The sequence below is a fragment of the Drosophila melanogaster genome, chromosome 2R (assembly GCF_000001215.4).
Source record: "Drosophila melanogaster chromosome 2R".
Classification (NCBI taxonomy): domain Eukaryota; kingdom Metazoa; phylum Arthropoda; class Insecta; order Diptera; family Drosophilidae; genus Drosophila; species Drosophila melanogaster.
This window is the reverse complement of record NT_033778.4, coordinates 13110010-13129267: the sequence shown is the minus strand read 5'-3', so window position 1 is coordinate 13129267 and position 19258 is coordinate 13110010. Positions and strand designations below refer to the sequence as shown.

General features: G+C 45.5%; 2 protein-coding genes across 5 annotated transcripts; one reads left to right on the top strand and one right to left on the bottom strand.

Annotated features, from left to right (window-relative positions):
* The first annotated feature begins 215 nt into the window (after positions 1 to 215).
* Positions 216 to 1353, top strand: CG3955 (uncharacterized protein). The gene is made up of 3 exons (NM_136993.3): positions 216 to 408; positions 481 to 689; positions 759 to 1353. The coding sequence occupies exons 1-3, from the start codon at positions 330 to 332 to the stop codon at positions 1074 to 1076; spliced, it is 606 nt and encodes a 201-aa protein (NP_610837.1). The 5' UTR covers positions 216 to 329; the 3' UTR covers positions 1077 to 1353.
* Positions 1354 to 3253: 1900 nt separating this feature from the next.
* On the bottom strand, positions 3254 to 18499 carry CG13325 (uncharacterized protein). 4 transcript variants are annotated; one of them, NM_001299444.1, is made up of 11 exons: positions 17626 to 18499; positions 6556 to 7026; positions 5837 to 6214; positions 5410 to 5773; positions 5285 to 5358; positions 5023 to 5225; positions 4854 to 4966; positions 4588 to 4798; positions 4340 to 4521; positions 3816 to 4281; positions 3488 to 3761 (listed from the first exon to the last, which is right to left on the bottom strand). In NM_001299444.1, exons 3-11 carry the CDS (start codon positions 6105 to 6107, stop codon positions 3552 to 3554), a joined length of 2094 nt encoding a protein of 697 aa, NP_001286373.1. In that variant the 5' UTR covers positions 6108 to 6214; positions 6556 to 7026; positions 17626 to 18499; the 3' UTR covers positions 3488 to 3551. The 4 variants fall into 4 exon arrangements, with proteins under 4 accessions (NP_001286375.1, NP_001286373.1, NP_610836.1 ...); NM_136992.2 differs by lacking the exon at positions 17626 to 18499 and adding an exon at positions 12768 to 12963; NM_001299446.1 differs by lacking the exons at positions 6556 to 7026; positions 17626 to 18499 and having other exon boundaries at positions 3254 to 3761; positions 5837 to 6130.
* Between the last annotated feature and the right edge of the window lie 759 nt (positions 18500 to 19258).

Sequence of the window (19258 nt, the reverse complement as noted above, 5' to 3'; positions counted from 1 at the left end):
AATTAAATACATATTAGTTGTTCACTTACGTCAAATGGTAAAAAAGCCGTTTTTAATCATTTTCGATTGACCGTCGGAAAATTACATACAAATATTAATAATAGCGGTATCTTATCGATAGGGAAAGGTAATAATGCTGAAAATCCTGGTTTGCATCCCGACTACTCACGGAAGCCACTGCGCATGTCCTTCCCCTGTTGCACTGCGTCTGACATTCGTGGTCCAAGTGTCAGATGGAGAGCAGTGGGGTTCACGGAATGAGGAGCACGTAAACAAGAGAACCTCGGGCCACTTTAGATTAGCCAAGGGATTGGGTGGCCAGCAGCAGGATGATCCGGCCCTTCGTCACGTTGCTCTACTTCCTGCTGACCAGTTCGTCCATCGTGTTCACAGCCTGTGTGAATAATGGTGAGTCCTGCGACAGGGCGACCTTGGCGTAGAAAAATCAATAACATCTCCCATGTCATCTTCGATGTCCAGTGACAGGCACCAGTTCACCCGGACCCGGACCCAGTACCTCGCTGACCAGCGGGCACATTCACCGCACGGCGGCAGCCATCGAAAGGGTGAACAAACTGTGGTGCTTTGCCTGCCACACGATGGATGATGGGGAGGCCTGCGTGGATGTGGCGGTCCGGAACGATTCCGCACTGATGAAAAAGTGCCAGGGCGAGGAGTTCATCTGCATGGTGAGTGGCTCTAAAAGTGGATCTGATCTTTAGTTTTTAAATCACTAACCATATCCTACTCAATGCCAGGTCAAGCGGTTCTCGTACACCACCAGCACGGAGAACTCCACCAGTTCGCCCAAGATGTGGTCCCTGGACCGGCGATGTACTGCCAACTGTGAGCCCGGCTGCATCATCATTGGCGAGCGGACCAAGCTCTATTCCTGCACTTCCTGCTGCGAGGAGTCCTTTTGTAATACGGGTCGAGGAGCTGCATCCGGGATCTTCCATCGCGAGGACACGGGCATCGGCACACGGCTGTTTTGGCTGGCCGCCCCCTTTCTGGTCAACATGTCGCTGGTCCTGTACAAACGGCACGCCGGCCACGTTCTCCTCAAGCTGCAATAGGCCTTCGGGTCACCTCACAGAATTTACGGACACTCAGCGCTCTCAAAGATGCTCCACACTGAACTCAACTCCACTAAATGCCAAATCCTAGCTAACTTTAGTTCGATCTCTTCTGCAATGTAGATAGGCCATCATGTTGCCGGGTGATAAGAAGAGCCACAGCGAGTTCACACCCAACAAAACGGAAAATCCTCAATTGGACCCTTGTTTCTGTAGGCTAGTACTAATATTATATTTTACCATGGATTACTTTTAATTAAAAATAGATTTCCCAGATATGGTTGGGTTTGGGCTTTCATATGGTTTATACAATACCTTTCAGTTCGCAGATATCTTAAGTATTATCGTATGCATCGTTTCTCCTTAGTGGTTTGTTACATGGAGATTAGTTGAGGCATTTATTTAGTTAGGTGGTTCGGCCCTCAACTACCACAGAATCAATAAATTTTTTATTTAGAAATTTCGATTTTTATCCTGGAACTTAAGTGCATTTCAAAATTGATACATTAGATTACAAGCTATAAGCACATTAATTAATTGCGATATATGTCTGTTTCCCTTGCCGATTGCTTATCCCTATGCAAACGGTTAATAGAATAATTGTAATCTCTAAATTGGGGGCCATTGTCGGACAACCCCAGCCGTATTGTATACTCCATACTATGGTAAACATCGAGGCAATGAATACATGCATTAAGCCCTTCATTTGGCCCTGTGAATTGCATTACGTTTCCGTTTCCACATCCACATGCCCAGCTTCCTCTGTCTGCATCCGCATTACGAATTTTTGAACTGGGTGCGGATGGGGGATTCTGTGGAGCGGCCCTTCTGGGCAGACATGAATTATTTATTGGACAAGCAGTCGCCGCATCGTAGGAGTGTTTATAGGCAGCTCGGGGAGGGCGGGGCAGGACCTCTCTTCCGGCCTTGGGTGGGCGGCAGATCCTGCTCATCTAATGGAGTTGCCATTAAAAACAGATACTAACATGAGACATGCTGCATCCGTGTTTCCGAGCGTGAGCCTCTTGTTTTGTCCTTATTTTCGGGTCTGGAACGCACCACGCCCCCTCATTTGAGCCACACATACAAGAAGGCTTGTTAACGCCCATAAAATACACAGGAAACTAACAGAGAGAAAATGAGTTACAATCATTAAAAATTAAGGAAATTTAACTTAACTAGTAATTTTAAAGTTATATTTTTGTTTAATTATCTTGGATTCCTTTAATCGCAATCCTGAACAATGGATAGGTCAAATAAATACAAAGAAATCCCCCTTTAGAGATAACATTTCTTGCACTGCATGCGATTTTCCTGCTCCAGTTTTGTTTCCCCCGGGGGATATTTTCCGGACCAAAAATGCTGGTTTGGCCTGGCTCCTAGCTGAACTTCGGGCTCCTAGGCTATTCCATCTTGGCTAATAAAGCCGAGACAAATCTCTTCATTTCGGGCTTAATTTTCTTAGCAAATTTACATAAATGACCGAGGGGAGAATGGCATGGAAGGAAGTTGGATAGGGTTCAGGTTCAGCCAGCTGGCCATCCATCATGGCTCTCAGTGGGTGGCGAAGTAAGGGGGGTGGATAGCTTTATGTGGCCTTCGTGTATTTGGCGTTTATTTTTGCGGCTTTCATGTCGTAAATCTTCATCAGACGGCAAATTACGTGGTTTCCATCGCGCCACTCACCCGCTCCCTCGTCGGCATCCTTTGGTGTTCCGGGGGCACTTTTCGAAATGTGGCGGAACGTATCCGGCAAACAATAAAGTGACCGCATCGCGAGGCCCCAAGCCCCCCCATAACCTTGGTCAGGCAAAACAAAAAACAATAAACGGTGACAAAAAGGCAACAGGATGCGCATAAAAACAGGACCAACAAAGGCATAGACAACAACAAAAATAACCATTAAAGGACATCGGTAGGCGATGAATGCGGCCCAGCCATCCCAGCCATTGACAACAGTTTCATTTATGAAAAATAATAGCAACGGCAATATGCAAAATTTATTATTATATTTGCGTTGAGCCGCAAAAATGCGACGGATTTCGAACCTCGACCCCAAAAAGTTGATGTGACTGTTCGAGAAAGCCAACACGAATCTGAAATACCCTTTCAGAAATAGTTTGACTTTCTTATATGAAATTAAATGTAAGAAATCCATGGCAGTCAAATATTTTAGTCAATCCATATTTAATAAAAAAAGAATAACAGAAAGTCTAATAATTTCCTGTCGGCCACTCAATGCGATTAAACAAGTCGAGTATGTACACGTTTCAAGTGACGACCACAAAGTGATAATATACTTGATTAAAAATGGATTCATTAAGTTGAAGATTACTCCGAATTTAAAAGGCACTTGTGATTTGAAGCTTTCTTGGGTGCATTCAAATGAAATGTGTTATCTGTGAGCAGTTACGATTAAAAATATTTTCTTTAATAATACATTTTTTTACATGAACTACCTTAGTTATTATTGAACTAATCTACAGTTGAAGTTGTAGGTTCCAGCAGATTTTCTGGGTCCCTAGGCTCCTTATCATCAATATGAGATGTCTGTTTTTCGGTAGGAGAGATCTTTCCCTTTGGCCTTAGGAAAATGTCAAGTCCGCCAATTGGTGCCTCAATGAGCAGATGCATTGCATAGGAAAACAGCAAGGTGAACCCTAGGGTCGACCAGAAGTTAAGCATCTGAAAATTTGATATTTGAGATACAGCAAAAGCATTATTATTTAATAATCCTACCATTCCGTAATCCGAGAAGTATGTGCTAGTCCTGGTACTCCGTGCGTTCATCTCCATGAAGAACATGTGCCATATAAAAACAGAATACGAAAGCCTGGAGAGTGGTTGCCATAGCGGAGAGGCGAGGAAACTATTGGCCAGTCCTCCGTATCCCTGAACGCAGGCAAAGATCACCCAGCAAAGGGCCAAAGCCCAGCCCACTCTGGTTAAAGTGTAGTAAAAAGACTCCGCCAAGGTGGACGCGTCAGGATCAGACCACTTGGACGGCGGATACAGGGCAAAGATCGATGTAAAGATCATGGCCAGGCAGAGGATCCATCCTGACCACACGGACACCCAGCTAAGCTGGAACTTCTTCCCTCTGTTCAGATGCAGGAAGTATCCGAAGAGGAATCCTATAAGCCAGGGTGTAGCATGTGTATGGGTTGCATAGTACCCATCTCGCATGGCTTCTGGAGAGGCAGCCCTGGATAGGAAAGGGGTTATGCACGAACTTGATCTTAATACCAAACAGTATGACCTACGTGATCATCATTGAATATCCGTTCACCATCATGGTGGCAAATAGACAGGCGGAAAGTAAAATTATGAGAATGAAGATACCAGCAGCTGCTTTCTTGCCCCATTTGTAGAGGGAGATCAACAGGATCGGCGAGATGATGTACAGCTGCATGTCCAGCGACAGATACCAGGATTGAGCTAGGCACTAGATTTGGAATTTTAACATATGTTATTTTCTTCGGATGCAGTATGCAGTATACTCTGCACTCACCTTGGCATCTGTGTAGTTATTCACGAAGAGCAAAGTCCAATACCAACCAGCCTTGCAAGCCGAATTACCTATATAACCACCTACAAAGAGTGGCCCACTTGATATCAAGGGCATCAGCTTCATGTGGACCACTATGGCCATTGCCAGAAGTGGAGCGATGCGTATTAAGCGATGTAAATACATCATTGGCACATTAAGTTTGCCTTTGGTCCTGCGGATAATTGCACTCAGTATAGGCCTAATTTTGTCACTCATTTTTGACTTACTTATCCATTAATCGCAATGGAATCAGTGCCACTAACAAGCCGCCAATCACTAGAAACGAGTCCACGGATATGAAGCCATGCAGAATAAAACTGGCAAATGGTTTTTCCACCCACTGCAAAGCGATTAAGTCTTTTTAATTGATTTTCAAATAAGTAGAATATCACTTACCGTTGCGGCACGGAACAAATTGATGTGTGGCGAAATAAGAGTGACTGAGTACTGATGGCATGTAATCACCCAAATCAGGGACATGCAGCGAATTCCATGAAGGCAGTCGATTACATTCGGATTCGAATGGCTTTCTACAACGCGAAATAGGGCTCGAGAATTGGACCGGGCTGAACAGATCTTCACAATGGCCGGAAGCTGATCTGAAGGTCGATTAAAAGTATAAAATATCCATAAGGACTCTTATTATCGGTTAACTTACCCTGATCTTTGACTAGAAAGTAGTCCCACAGAGTAGATAATGCCACTATGAAACTCATTAAGGATAAAATAACTCTGGAAACAAAAGAGTTAGCCCAAAGTGGAATGAAGCTTCGAAGGACTTACATCATAAAAATGGTGAGGGCATCCCAGGGCTCACTATCACTGGTCTGACAGCTGCCTTCACTGATTCTCATGGCTGAACTTGGAACACTGACATTGAGTAACTTCATCATCAATTGATCCACAAACGCATTCATGTTGATCGCCGAGCAGGATGCAGGAAAGCAAGTGGCAGTTCTGAAGCTACCTATGCTTGTTTCGATCCCCAGGATTTTGGCAGGGGATACCGAGAGGAAGCAGTACTTTCCTTGAATAGTTCTCTCCTGGCCGATCTCCTTTCTGATGTTCAGACACTCGTCAAAGTTGCCCAGGTCATACGAATTACCGGCGAGTAGTCCCGATGGAATGGACCCCCAGGCATCGATCACTGGAATTTTTTAAAAACTATAGACAAATCCAACTCTCTTTTTTTTATACAAACTTCACATACTTTTCAACGCCCAGTACTCAGCACTTCCAAGTCCTGTCATCAGCGCCTTCATATCGTTGAGGCACAGCAGATCATCTTCACTCGAAAACTGGGACTCCAAGCCGCCTAAATCTTGCGTGGAAATATTTCGAAAGTATTCGGTAAATTCGATGCCCAAGGACCTAAGTTGCCTGACATTCCGAAACTGCGGTAACACATCGTCACTATTTGGATTCCCGGCACTGATGATCACAAAACCGCACAGTAGAAATACTATCACTTGGTTCGTCATGCTGGTTAAAGTGTTATTGAGGGTTTGTCAGCGAACGAGGAACCCCTTTATATGCGAATTAGCCAGTGATAAGAACCGCCAACGACAATCAGTCTTGATATTAGTCACTAGATAGGTAAAATAACATTGAAAATGCCTGATTGAATAATCTCTTGAGTTGTCACTGGCAATTGTTATAATCAGTACTTCAGCAGCGATACTTAATAAAATCGGACAGGTGTACCAAAATAATTTGGCTTCTAATCTAACTAGGTGTTTGAAGCGGTCTGCTTTGGCTATGATTATTATTTAATTTTAAATAAGTTAAGTGTTTTGGAATTGACAAAAAAACAAAAACAAAAAGACATAACTTCCCATGGAAAATTGCATGATATTCAATAAAACACATAATCTAAAATGTATTTAATCTTAGGAAAATGTTGCAAAAGCATCGAAATAGTAAGCATACCCCACAGGATTCTCAGGGTATATGTCACAGAAATTCCCGCTGATGTTATTGCTTTGCCCGCTTTATTCATTCATTATTATGTATTGCCACTTTGGCATTGGCACAGTGTTTCGCCATGTTTCTGGTTGTTTGTTGTTCGCTTGTTTGCTTTTATTTGCCATCATTCTGTGCACTCGTTAGCGGTTGTTGTTGTTGCTGCTTTGTCGCGCCAAGTCCACAAAGAAATTTCAATTAAAATGCAACAATGCCGCACTCCATCATTGGGGCGACGCGCCAAGCTGACAAACCGCGACACATTCCCCCGCCAGGGATCCTCTTGCTGCTCCTCCTGGTGCTTCTCCCTGGCGGAAGTCCCCAAGAATTTGGCAGCCACGAGAGTCGCACGTCTCGCCAATGGCTGGCAAATGACTTTTCATGGCGCAAAGTTTTTGGCCAGGCGGCAGAAGGGGGTTTTGGCCAGTGCTCGGGAAACTGCAATAATGAGTTGAGGAAAATAAATTAAGTTTACGTAAAGTTTGCTAAAGAAAGATATTCAAAGTCCAACTTAGAGCTTGCTCATAAAAACCTAATAAATGTACACTTTTTACAAACTAATAAATTAGGAAAAATGTATTTGTATGATGGCATGTCATTAAAAAACAAATTATTTATAACATATATATAACATTTAGCTCATAGTATTTATGTATGAGGGTTTATACAAATTATATTTTTTAATGTTTTTGATTAATCATTACTTCAAAAAAGGTGTTAAATGAATAGCTATGTAATAATCATTCTGTTTAATCTTTTATAATCCTCACATTGAAGTTCAAAGGAAACAATTGTTTTCGTTTTTAATTTTTGATTAAAAAATGTATCTCAAATACTTAAACATGTACAAATAACCCTTATATTGATTTATTATCATATTTTTTGTGATTAAAGAGCTGGCTGCGTATAACTTTATACTAATACAATATCAAAGTCCATGTTCAGTTTCCTAGTAAAGTTCGTGGGTGATATGCCCTTCCCATCTCCTTCAAATTAGGATGATGCACATGCAGAACATTGCCAACTGGCCAGAAACAAGTGCAAACCGGGCAACATCTGGCGGGGAGCAACATGGAGCAGCAGGCACCGACAAGACCGGTCTGATGTTCCATTGACAGCACCCGAATGTCAGTGGCCTTGTAGACGGCTGTTCCAAGGCCCCACCACCTAAGGGCCACCCGCCGCCTGGGGGATCGGCTCCCTTGCAGTGACTGTGTAATTAAAACTTTGAGTAACAGCCACGAAAACTACAATTGACTGACTGCCTGACATCCTGGGGGCATTGTTGTGTTTGGATGGTGGGTGTTTGGGTGACTGGGCTGACGGGTGTGGGTGGTGACCTAAGCTGTCAGTTGGCGCCACTTTGGGTGCGAAGTGTTTTCGTTTTTTTTTAATAAACTTTCACCAGTCTGCTGGCAGAAGCTCATCCCTTATTGGATTTTCAGCTTTCGGGATGCGAGCGATGTTGATGGAAGCGGAGCGAGCTGAAATGGAGATAAAGAGATAGTTGAAAGTCGAAGGACTCTGGGCTTTCTCCATTAAGAGCTTGCTCTGCTCTTGCGATTTGCGTAAACGATTTTGATAGATTTTGATGGGATTTTGGCTTTGGTTTTGAGTTGGTCTCGAGTGCCTCGAGGTTTCCCGCTGGCTGGCTGGCTGCAGTCCTTTTCGCCCCACCCAAAGTTCTGGCTTTAATTCCAGCCATTCTCGCCAGCTGCAGGACACGGAAACGCACTAAGCGCAAATTAGAAGGAGCTGAGGAGATTTCGTGTTGGGAAATTGATTTTCTCGTGTCTTTTCTTTTGCCAGCTTAACGGTAATTTGCTAGCACACAGCCACACTCAGCGAAAACTGGTGCCTTTTAAGATGGATATTTTAAATATTTAAGATGCGTTTAAATGGTAACAACTGAAATTGCTTTCGCAAAACTACGTTTCATAGATATATTTAAATTTAAGTTAATATATTCTGATAAATTCCTTTAGTTGGGAATACTTTCCCTGTGCACAGCGGTTCACTCGGATGCACACACCCAAAATGTTGCTCCGCTCACGTTTAATGCTTTACATGAATTTGCATATTAATCTTGGGTTTCTTTCCCATCTCCTGGCTGGCCCTGCCATCCCTGCTCTTGTTCTGGTGTCCTGGCAACCTTTCCGAAATTACACGGAACTACACATTTTGGTTTGTCACCTCGGCATTACGGCACGTAAAGCGTAATCAGCTGTGTGTGTAAAGCTGTGGGCCATCCCCCAGCCATCACACAGCCACCCCTATTACCCCTTTTTGGACCCGTCCCCTCGAGCGTATGCAAATGAGGACCCCGCGTTGTTGCCAGCTGCTCTCAAGGCGACTTAACGCCTGCTTAATGAACATAAATTAGTCAGGTGTCGCTGCTCGGCGTCCTTTTCCCACCTAACGCCCCCCCCTCCCCCTTTAGGGAGCTCGGGGGCGTGGCACAGCATGCGTTTGTATTTCAATTTCGTCGCTAGTAACTTTCGTTGTGCGGCAGGACACCAACGGGACTCCCTACTCACGAGGTCTTTAATCAAGGTCGCAGCGTGACTCCACATTCTTCTCAGAGATTTATTTTGAAAAGGAAAGCTGTTTTAAGATTAAAATGAAAATTTAAAGTTGAAACAAAAGTGTGTGGAATATGTACTTGAGATATTTAAATAGTATATAACCATTAAAACGCGTTGCATATGCTTTCTTTTATTCAAAATCTAAGGACAACTTTGAAAATTAAGTAAGCACTACCATTTAAGTGTCAATTATTATCGAAATGAATCAATTTATTAGCATTGCACTGCGCAGTTTAATTGCACTGCTTGTTTCCGCCCTGCGCTCTAATTGACGTTTCGATGGAGAGCCTGTCAAACACTCTACGGATCTGAATTCTCCAGTTCAGTCGAACACTTTGACCCAGTTATTGCCGCCACTTTTATGGGAAACCCTTGTCTTCTATTACTGTTTGCTAATCATCTGCCCCCGATTGCGCCATTACAGTTGACAGTGGGCATTAAGTGCAGGCCCAGCCGGCCACTCATATAACTTGACCCCACCACCACCGCCCCTTTCCACTATTCAACGGGCAGAGCGATTAGGTCCAGCAGTTGTTGGCCCACAACCGCTTGACCGCAAATGAAATCAGCCATCGCATCTATAAAGTCCTGCCCACAGCGCGATCCATTCAAGCGGTTGGGTGCGAAAACCGCGGCATCCCGCCGGAGGCAAGAACTATGGCCGATGTCCGATTGTGTGGCCTACGCACGGGTCACGGATACCCCCTGCATCAGGACCAACTTCCGCTGACCTCCGCTGCGTCTGACAGGAAGCAATCAATAGTGTAATGCCAGACAACAGCATCCGGCGGAGTTGGTTGGAACTGAAATTGTAAAAAAAAAAATGTGCGACTGGCCGTGCGGTAATTTGTCAACCTATAACCATGGCCTTTGTTGGAATCACCATTGCACTAGAACACTCATTAACTGTCCTCTGAAAACGCCAATTTGTTTTACCACCCCCAAGTTCTGTGGCACATGTAAATAATGCGTTTTAATCAAAGAGAACAGCGGAGTAAATCCATTAAAGGTGTACGTGTCGCCAACTTTCACTGGGGGGCTAGAATTCTCTAGGCCTAGATAGCCTGCTGCCCTTTTCGCTGAACATCCCCCCGTGGAGCTCGACTTCACCCCCTGCTGAGTAGGTTGATTTACAAATTTCGTTAATGGGGCGACAACAACATTTTTAATTAGCACCTGTTCCTGCTGCTGCTCAGGTTAGTCAGCCATTTGTCGATCCAGTAATCTCCATAAAACAGGAGGACATGCTCGCAGTTCCGTGGAAATTAATTTCCAACTTTTCTTGGCTCCTCGCCTCGTAATTTCCTCCGTGGTGCGAGTACAAGTACTTCGACAACTTTCTCCCTAATGATGCCATTCAAATGCGTGGCACGATGTTCCCGGCTTCTCTTAACCCATTACATTCTGGGTTCCTTTCGCTCTGATTCCACTCTTTGCTCCAGTTCCCTTTCTCTTTCTTCTTCCAGTTGATTCAATATACTAATGCCTCTGTTTGGATTCAGTTTCAATGCCTTCTGGATCTACGGAACATTGCGCATCCGCCCTGTTGTTCTTACTTTTAGCAGCCCCTTTGGAATTTGCCTTTTGTTGTTGGTGCTGCAATAATATTTTGCAAGTGTTTCTAAACAAGCACAAAGTCATGTTTCAACAGCTGTAGTCTGGTTTCAGTTCGCTGCTGTTTTTATTGTTATGTGCCACTACTTTCCTCACTTCCACCCCTAGCACCCCCTTTGCAACCCCATTGTAACTGCTTTTTGCTAAACTTTCGCTGCACATTAAAGCAATTTGGCCGACGTTTATAGACTGATTTAATAGAAACCAAAGGGGGGCGGGAAGGGGGGATGGCTCCACACCCAAATGAGATATTTCCACACAAATGAACAGAGCCAGACCTCGAATGCGTGTGTGTGTGTGTGGGTGCGTAGAGTATCTGTGTGCAATTGGATATAATTGTTTGACTAAATGAGTGCGTTCGCCTCTTGTTTGTGCCCCCAAATGTGCCATACTTCGCTTAACGCTCACACATGGCCAAAAGCCTGGCCAAAAGGAAAGGAGGGAGCTGGGGTGCAAAGGATCCTTTGGATAGCGAGCTGAACATAACGGAACAACAATAATTATGGCAAGCACTCTCACCCCCCCAACCGCATCCCCACTTCCATCTCCACGCCGCATCCACTTAAATTTTGGTGGAAAGGGATATATGTGTATCTCTGGAGAGAGTGCGAGTGGGATGGAGCATGGCGAGAGAGGGACGGAGAATTCATTTAATTCCCAGCCGTCTGCTTCGATGCGTGCATCCTTCCACTAGATAGAGGCGAATCCAAATGGATATGACTCTTGGCATTGTGTGTGGCTCGATAGCCGTGTAAGTAGATGGAGGAACAGCTCTTGCCACCCATTCCATCTGCGATTGGAGGCTGTTCCCATAATGAGCATGGAATGGAAGTCTAAAAAACAGGAATCGCTTGGCAAACAAACGGCGGATCACGCCAAAGGAGACGAATTAAGCTGAACACATAAAAATCCCATCCAGTTTCCAAGGAAATTGAATATTTAATTATGGGTCGATGGAAATTGCGTTAGAACTTGGTGACGAAAATGGGACAGACATCATGATGGCAGGCTATGGAGTACGACTAGAAAAAAGCAGAGTGGGTTCCCGGAATGTTTACAAGGACCACAATTGAAAGAGGCTGCTAAATAATTTATTCCAATTTGGCTGAGATTTCCTAGACACCAAGAAGTTAACTTGGTTCGAAAGAAATGCTAATGTTCTCCCTAGAGGGAGAAGTGCTTTTAAAGAGGGAGCGAAAGACTTCAACTCCCAAGTTGATGGAATATAATCCCAGTGCTTTGGATGGAACCCTAATGGTTTGGTTCATTCAGTGGTTAGTTTGTATTAAGTTTTCTAATTTTCGCCCAAGGGATATTCATTGCCTAAAATTCACTGGATTGGAAGCAAAAACCGAGATAAACAGGGCCAGACTGTCTGCGTCTCCCTGAATGGAGCACTATTCGCTTATCTAGGCGGACATTCCACCTCCTTCCTCGAGTGACTCACATGCTCCGCCTTTCGAGGCACTGGGTTTGTGTGTCGCCTTCACCTTTGCCCAGCTTCCACTTCCACTTTCCACCTGCCACATGAAGTACGTGAGTGCCACACGAAAGTTCCCCCCTTCGAAATCAGACCCAGACATCCAGACATCCTCGAGGAGAGCGGGGTGGGAAAAGCCGCATATTTATGAATGGCTCTTGTTTCGAGTTTAACGCACTACGGGAGCTTTATCAGCTCGTAAATATAAATTAGAATTTAATTTTTATCGTCGAGGAAAGGTAGCTAAAGGGGGTTGGGAGCGGGTCCTCCGCCTGGGGAGCAATCGAGTGGTCCTTGGCACAAATTAGAGGGTAGTCCTGGCAACAGGGAAGCGAAATCAGCTTCAAGGGTATCTCCATTTCCATTTGCGCCTGCCACGTGTCGTAATATATCAAAGGCTTTGATTTCGCAGTGGACCCCAGTCGAAATCCCCATTTCAAATCCAATCAAGCCCCTGGGATGGTCGATAGTGGGTTAGATAGTGGATCCACGGCACTCACCTGGGTCAGTTGCGAGGAGGCGTAGTAGGAAATCCTCGAGGGGCAGATCGACTCTGGCTTCGAGTAAGTCGCCTCTGCGGTCTGTTCAACGTGCAAGGTTGGGATTGGTTATGTCCTGAAACCTGTGGATTGGTCTAAGGACTGGCGGGCTTAGTTGGTTTTTAGTTCCCGCAAGTATTTGTTATGAACCGCAATGCTTTCATATACCTTTCCAAATCACAAATCTTGGGAATATCAAGGGAGATAAGAAGTGAGTCATTGGACTCAACTGAGATGCTTGTTAATGAGATTGGTTTCAGATGATTGATGCTCGGCGGATAAGTTAAGTGAGTGATGTTGAAACACCTTCTTGCCATGGGTTAAAAACCCCTTTAAGGGCAGTCCATGTACATATTGATGGAAAGCTACAGGTGCACTGTAGGTGGACCAGGAATTTTTCGCCTTCGGAAATGCTCACCTTGTTTGGGTCAATACCTACTGAAGGCTAAATTGTTAGGGAATTTGAGGTTAGTGATAGCCATACTGTGGAGGTTAAGGAAAACATCAGGTGTGAGTTGGTCATGGAGAGGGAGCAGGATATAAAAGTAAAAGCGGATGCAAAGCGAAAGTTTACACTGAATTCAGTCCTTTACAGATTCCTCCTGCTGTGCAAACTTTGTGCATTTGCTGTTTACACTTCCCTCGAGCGTTTCTCTATACCATTAAGCGGAAATTGATTTTCTCAGTGGAAAGGGATGGTTAAAAAGGGGGGCAACACTAGGTGACAATGCTGGTGGGTAAACAAAGCCCAAGACACAATAATAATCGAAATCGGATCCGTCACCAGCAGGCGAGGAAGTAAGGAGTTTCTCGAGTTCTTCTTCAGGACGAAATGAGGAGCGACAGGCGTCCTGGGGGAAGCTGTTCGGGTTGGCGATATTAAAAGGTGTCAACTGCGACTGCTTCATCATAGGACGGAGTAGCATTGGCGGGCTCAGGAGTCCTGGCGTGTCCTGATCTTTTCCACTCTCCATTCGAATTGCCCACCCGCTGGCATTGAAAGACGAGCTGCTTGAGTTAAAACGACGTGAAATTAAATTTCTTCATTCGCTTTTATTGTTGCTCTTCCTATTTCTATTCGACGCCCCCCTTTTGGGGGGAGGGGCGTATTATTTACTCCACGGGATCAGGCTAAGTTCGCTATTCACCAGAGTGGGAAGGAGTGGAATGCCGGGTGTTTACCAGCTTCAAGTTCGAGCTGCTGCTGCCTGGTGCTCCGATCCGCCGGATGTTGAATGTAGCAATTCCGCTTCCGGCGGACTGAGCGAGGGGATGATTGGCGCAGGACGAAACCGCCTGCATTTAGGATAGAACAAAGCGCTCGCTAGCTGCTTAAAACAATTTTAAATCCAATTACAGAACAAGAAAAAGCATTTTTCGTTAGCTTTCATCCTGCTCTCAGCTTCATCTACATCTTCAGACTGATTCTCCCCACCAGCTCAGCTTTCTATGCGCTTTCCACTTTTCTTTTACCATTTTACCATTTCTGGCTTGTTTTTGAGACCCAAATTGCTTTGCTCCCCGTCGCGTTTTTAACCTGGCTCTCTGAGTGGGCCAAGTGCACCACTTGGTCCTACCTACTACCCCACGAAACTTCTTTGAGCTGGTGAAAAAACACAAACATAACCCCAAAGTGCTTCCCATCAAATATGCACAAACACGGAAAAGGACAATGTCCCCCACTCATCCTGTGCCTTTCTATCTATCCTTTCTGTCCTTTCTATCTCATGAAGTTTTAGGCAGGAGGCATTTGAATAAATGACTGTCTCAATTAATTCAGTTCTGATTTCTGGGATGTCGCAGCTGCTCTGCCACTCCATTCGCTTAACCCGTGTAATGCCTGTCACCTCGATTGGCTTCACTGGGGAGCGCAATCCTGAATTGCACTTTAAGCAGCATCAATTGGCAGTTCTCACCCTCTTGCACAAGTTCATCCTGCTCCTGGTGGATATCTTTCCATCAGACCCCTTCCCCTATAGTGTCAAACTTTGCTCGTCTTTCATATCACGGTGCCGCCAACTTTGCCTGCGAAAGTTTCGCCGCTTTCATGAAGGCTCCTTTCTTCTTGGCTCTCTACTGGATATTCCCTTCTTTAAGACCTCTTCTTCCAGACCCTGGGTAATACCACTCCATGTGTCTTGCCTCCCTGGCCATAATTATAATTCCTGCCATTGCGATTGTCTCTGAATGACTCCGCCGCGCACACGTGACGCTGCAACCGCAACTCATATTCTCATGGATGGGGAAATGGGGCTCCAGAGATGGGGACAAAGTGGAGTGAAGGCCAAATAGTGGCAGAAACTGGTTGGCTAAGGTGAATCCCAGTTCCACGTTAGTTCTGCAGTCTCACATTGCCAAGGAGACATTATTTGCATAAGAGATTACCGGGGTAATTAGTGTCATTAGTTGGGAGAGTGCACTCCAGCCCCCAACCTCCAACCTGCAACCACCTCTTCCGATCTCAGGGGAGTTCAGGAACCCCTCGTCGCTGATTAAAGCTGTTCCTGCTAATTGTCCCATGAATCAGAGATGAGGATTGCCCGTTCAATTGGCACAGTTTCTGATTGCTTCTCCCCGAATCCCCCTGATTTTGGAGCAATAAAGACGGATTCCAGATGCCAAGCCACCCTTGAAAAGAAACATGTAACGGGGGGTAAATTAATGTGCGGATTTCGGACTGTTTTCTATTCATTAAAAATAATTTTCTTTTGCATTAACTTTTCATTCGCAGGGAAGTATCAGACCTTACCCGCCGAAGGTTGTGGTCCACCCTTAGGGTGGGGCACTTGGAAGCTGGTCCGAGGGGATCGGGTGGTAAAGGAAAAAGTGTGCACATCAAAGCGAAACTTGTTGAAATTGCATTTTTACGCACCCTTGAACAGGAAAGTCTTCAGCGGAAGGGCGGAAGGTGGAAGGGGGAGTGGCTGTGTCGGTGGCAACGGGGAAAATGGTTCGTTGCTGGGACAACACATCCAAATTGAACTCAGAGGCGGAAAATCTCCAACAAAAGCGCAGAAAATATTTAATTTTAATGCTTTCGACACTTCATAGAAGGGATTGGGTGTCACGGGAGGGGAAGTTCAGGGTTTTGGCTGTGACAATTGATACGAAATGGGTAGAAAGCAATGAACTTTGTTTACTCTTGTACAAGAAAGTCGCCAGAGAAGCCGAAAAGTGCACAACAAATGGTCGGAAGAAAAACCCTCATTTCCATGTGGGAAATGCAGCAAGAGGGTCCAGAAAAAGTTGGCTTGCATGGAATGGGGACTAGTTCGTGCATCCGTGACGAGCCTTCCACATGAAGAAACTCCCATGGAGACCGAAAAGCAACGAAGGATGAAAGGGAAATGAGGTGGAAGTCTAAGGGAAAATCATGCACAGGAATTTTTCATCTGGAGTGTGAGGTGGGAGAAAATGGAGGAGGATGGGGGTCATTTTGTTTGATTTCATGCTGCTTGTTAATTTTCAAATCGAAACAACTCCGAGGGTGGCAGGCGGGATGCCTGCCTGAATGGAATGGACTGGATGGGAAATATTCCAGGGGTGTTAACTGGTCGTTAGAAACATAACGAGCTTATAGAAATGGAGGCGGGAATTCCAAGAGGAAGAAGGGAGGATGCTTGAAAAGAATGGCCAGGCAAAGGAAATGGCGAGGAGCACCAAACAAAGTGAAAGCGTCTCTGGAAATGTCGCTAATGAAATCCGATTTGCATGGGGATAAATAGTTGAAATGGCGGGACAAGTTGTTTATAAAGTGCAATTGCCAGGAAAGAGCCCACTTGCCCCATTGAACCGGTTGCATTTGAATGGCCTGAAGGCGGAATTGAAGGATGTCAGGAGATGGTGGCAATAATTGGATGCAGCGCAGCTCATTCATCCATCAATCTAGTATCCATATCTCCATCCAATTGACTGTGGATTACTTTTACGCCATCAACTAATTGAAGAGTCCTGATTTGGCAACTAGGAAGCGGAGTGGAGTGGAACCTGCATAATGAGATGGAAGCATTTATGCTCCAATTACAGCTAAGTGCCGGAAAATGCTGTGACCAGCGAAACATCGAATGATGGAGTAGCGACCGCGAACTAGGCCAGTTTCCATGCCTTCCCATCGGAGTTTCCACTTCACTCCCACCTCCACCTCCATTCCCGTTCCTGGGATCCATTAATCAACCTGAGGAGCAGGAAAATCGCAAGCGAAACGACAAGCACGAGGCCATTCCTCCTTCGCGCGTCTATGAAATCCGTGTAACTCCTATCTGGAGGAGTGGGCTGAACTGGGCGGGGGAACTTGGCCTTGGCTCGATCTGGAGCCGGCGCCATCAATAACGAGAATTCGCGTGGAGCAACAAACGGAAAAACAAGAAAACAAACAGGGAACGGCGAGCACGGAAAACATGGAAATGTGGGGAGGCAAAGGAAATGTTCGAGGGAAACGGAGAACGGGGGGAGCAAGCTACTTGCAGCTGTCAGCAAGGTGAAGGTGGGTGGTTTAGGCCCAGCGGAAATCGATTTGTGTGCGATTTGTTTTGGTTTCGCCCACTAAGTATGCCCATATAATTCCACCTCCCCCCATCCCTCCGGCAACAACCATTCTTTAATGGTCAACTATAATTTCGGAACTATTAATGACTGTGACATGGTCGCCAACTTCGGGGACTGTTTGTGTTTTCGTGTTCAGGGATCAATGAATTTGTCCTGTCGCACTTCGGCCTTCAACTATTAATCATAGATCCTGGGTCGGGGAGTCCAATTGGTGGAGTGGGTGGTTTCGGGGTTTCATTAATGGATTAGGAAGCGGAACTGAGACTGGACTTACCCATCAGTTTCATCACCTCGTGGTGGCTGATGAAAATGTTCAGATAGCCGCTGACCGAAGTGGAAATGGTTAGGCATAGGAGCAGGATCGGGAGGGGCGACTTCAGAGGAAGGAGTTCCATGATGGAGCGGGATTTGTTTGTTTAGTGGGTGCCGCGAGGAGTCAATAAATTGTCAGAGCATGTATCGCCGCAAGTGGCGAACATTTCCACAGCTCCACGTCGTCCGGATGCTCCCCTTTGACAGCCAATCTCAATGTGTTGCCATTGATGCGTAGCTTTCAGGGGGAGTTGGTGCGGGCTTTCCGGGGTGAAGTTTCCTGGTGCCGAGTTTAATTCGCCTGCCAGTTGCTCCTGCCTTCGTGATGGTTGTCAGTGGCTGGTGCCACAAACAGAGACTCAGAACCAGAACAGATCCCAAGCTCTCGAATAAGCGTTAAAATCAAATTCCAGCTGCTGCTAACTGTTCCGGCTGAAAGTGGGAACGAGATGGCCAGAAAGGGGTCTGTCTGCCAAATTTGGGAACTTTTCAGCCTCGGCTTCCGCTGGCTGCTCCCCTCATTCCCCTCCTTCCACTCCTCCTGCAGTCTGTTTCAGAGCAACTTTTCCGTTTTCAGTTTTGTTTTGCTGCGGTTGCTGTTGCTGGTGGCTTTCTCCGCCGCCTTTTTGCATCAGTGTGTCCGAATTTGGCCCAGACTGAGTTTGGTTGGCTTTTATTGGCTGAGCTCCTGTCAACTGGCCCTGCTTTCCTCTTTCGGCTGTGTTGTTTTGTGGCTATCGCCTGTCACTTTGTCCACTTTTCTGATGCTGGTCACTCCATGTTCCTTGCTCCAGAGGCCTTCCTCCTCCGATTTCTTCCTCGTTTATCCACAGTTCCTGTTGGTTAAAAAGTGATTTGATTTAGTGCAAATCAGACTGCAGAAAGAAATAAAGTTGACAAAAGAAGATGCGTTTATGGGGATTTCTCAATTGGAGGACTTAGATATGAGGGTGTATATGTGATGTGCAAACAATTTGTAAAATCAAAATAAAAGTTTTCCCCTGCAAAAGTAATTAGAAAGTTGCAAAAAGATTAACAGCTTAGGGGTTCCGTGGGAGATCCATCTTAACTTTCCATAAAGTAACTGACTTACATCGCATATGAGTTGGTGGTTGGAAAGTGCCGGCGCTTTAATAAATTTGAGGCAGTATTTATGGGTTTGTTTGGCATAAATTATGAACTGGAAAAGGGAACAAGTTTCGGCTTTGGAAATGTTTGTGGTTCAAGTGGTTCAGGTGGTTTTCCCCCTGCTCATTGTTGTTTGGTCTACGTGTTTATTCAGCTGTCCCCCCACTCACCCCCTCATCCTAGCCGGTTATCCTTGCTGGTTGCGTGTGCAGGTAACCCGAATGGAATGCCAACTGCACTAGAGGAGGAAGGTGGGTCAAAGTGCAAGGGGCGGTGGCCGGTGGGAGATGGGTGGGGCATCGTGAGCATGGCAATGGAACCGGGACAGTGGAGTGCTTTCGAAATGAAATTGTTGCCAAGAAGCAACCAAAACTGCTTCTATCTCCATGGTAAACTCTTTCCCACTTGGCTTTTGCTTTTTGCTCACAGCTCTTCTCGCTTTTCCCCATTTTCTGGACGCAATAAAA

Coding starts and splice junctions, on each gene's coding strand:
- CG13325 (NM_001299444.1), bottom strand. CDS start 6,107: ATGACGAACCAAGTGATAGTATTTCTACTGTGCGGTTTTGTGATCATC. Junction 5,774..5,836: donor TGAGTACTGGGCGTTGAAAA/GTATGTGAAGTT, acceptor AAAAAATTCCAG/TGATCGATGCCTGGGGGTCC. Junction 4,967..5,022: donor ATTTGTTCCGTGCCGCAACG/GTAAGTGATATT, acceptor ATCGCTTTGCAG/TGGGTGGAAAAACCATTTGC.
- CG3955 (NM_136993.3), top strand. CDS start 330: ATGATCCGGCCCTTCGTCACGTTGCTCTACTTCCTGCTGACCAGTTCG. Junction 409..480: donor CACAGCCTGTGTGAATAATG/GTGAGTCCTGCG, acceptor TTCGATGTCCAG/TGACAGGCACCAGTTCACCC. Junction 690..758: donor GCGAGGAGTTCATCTGCATG/GTGAGTGGCTCT, acceptor ACTCAATGCCAG/GTCAAGCGGTTCTCGTACAC.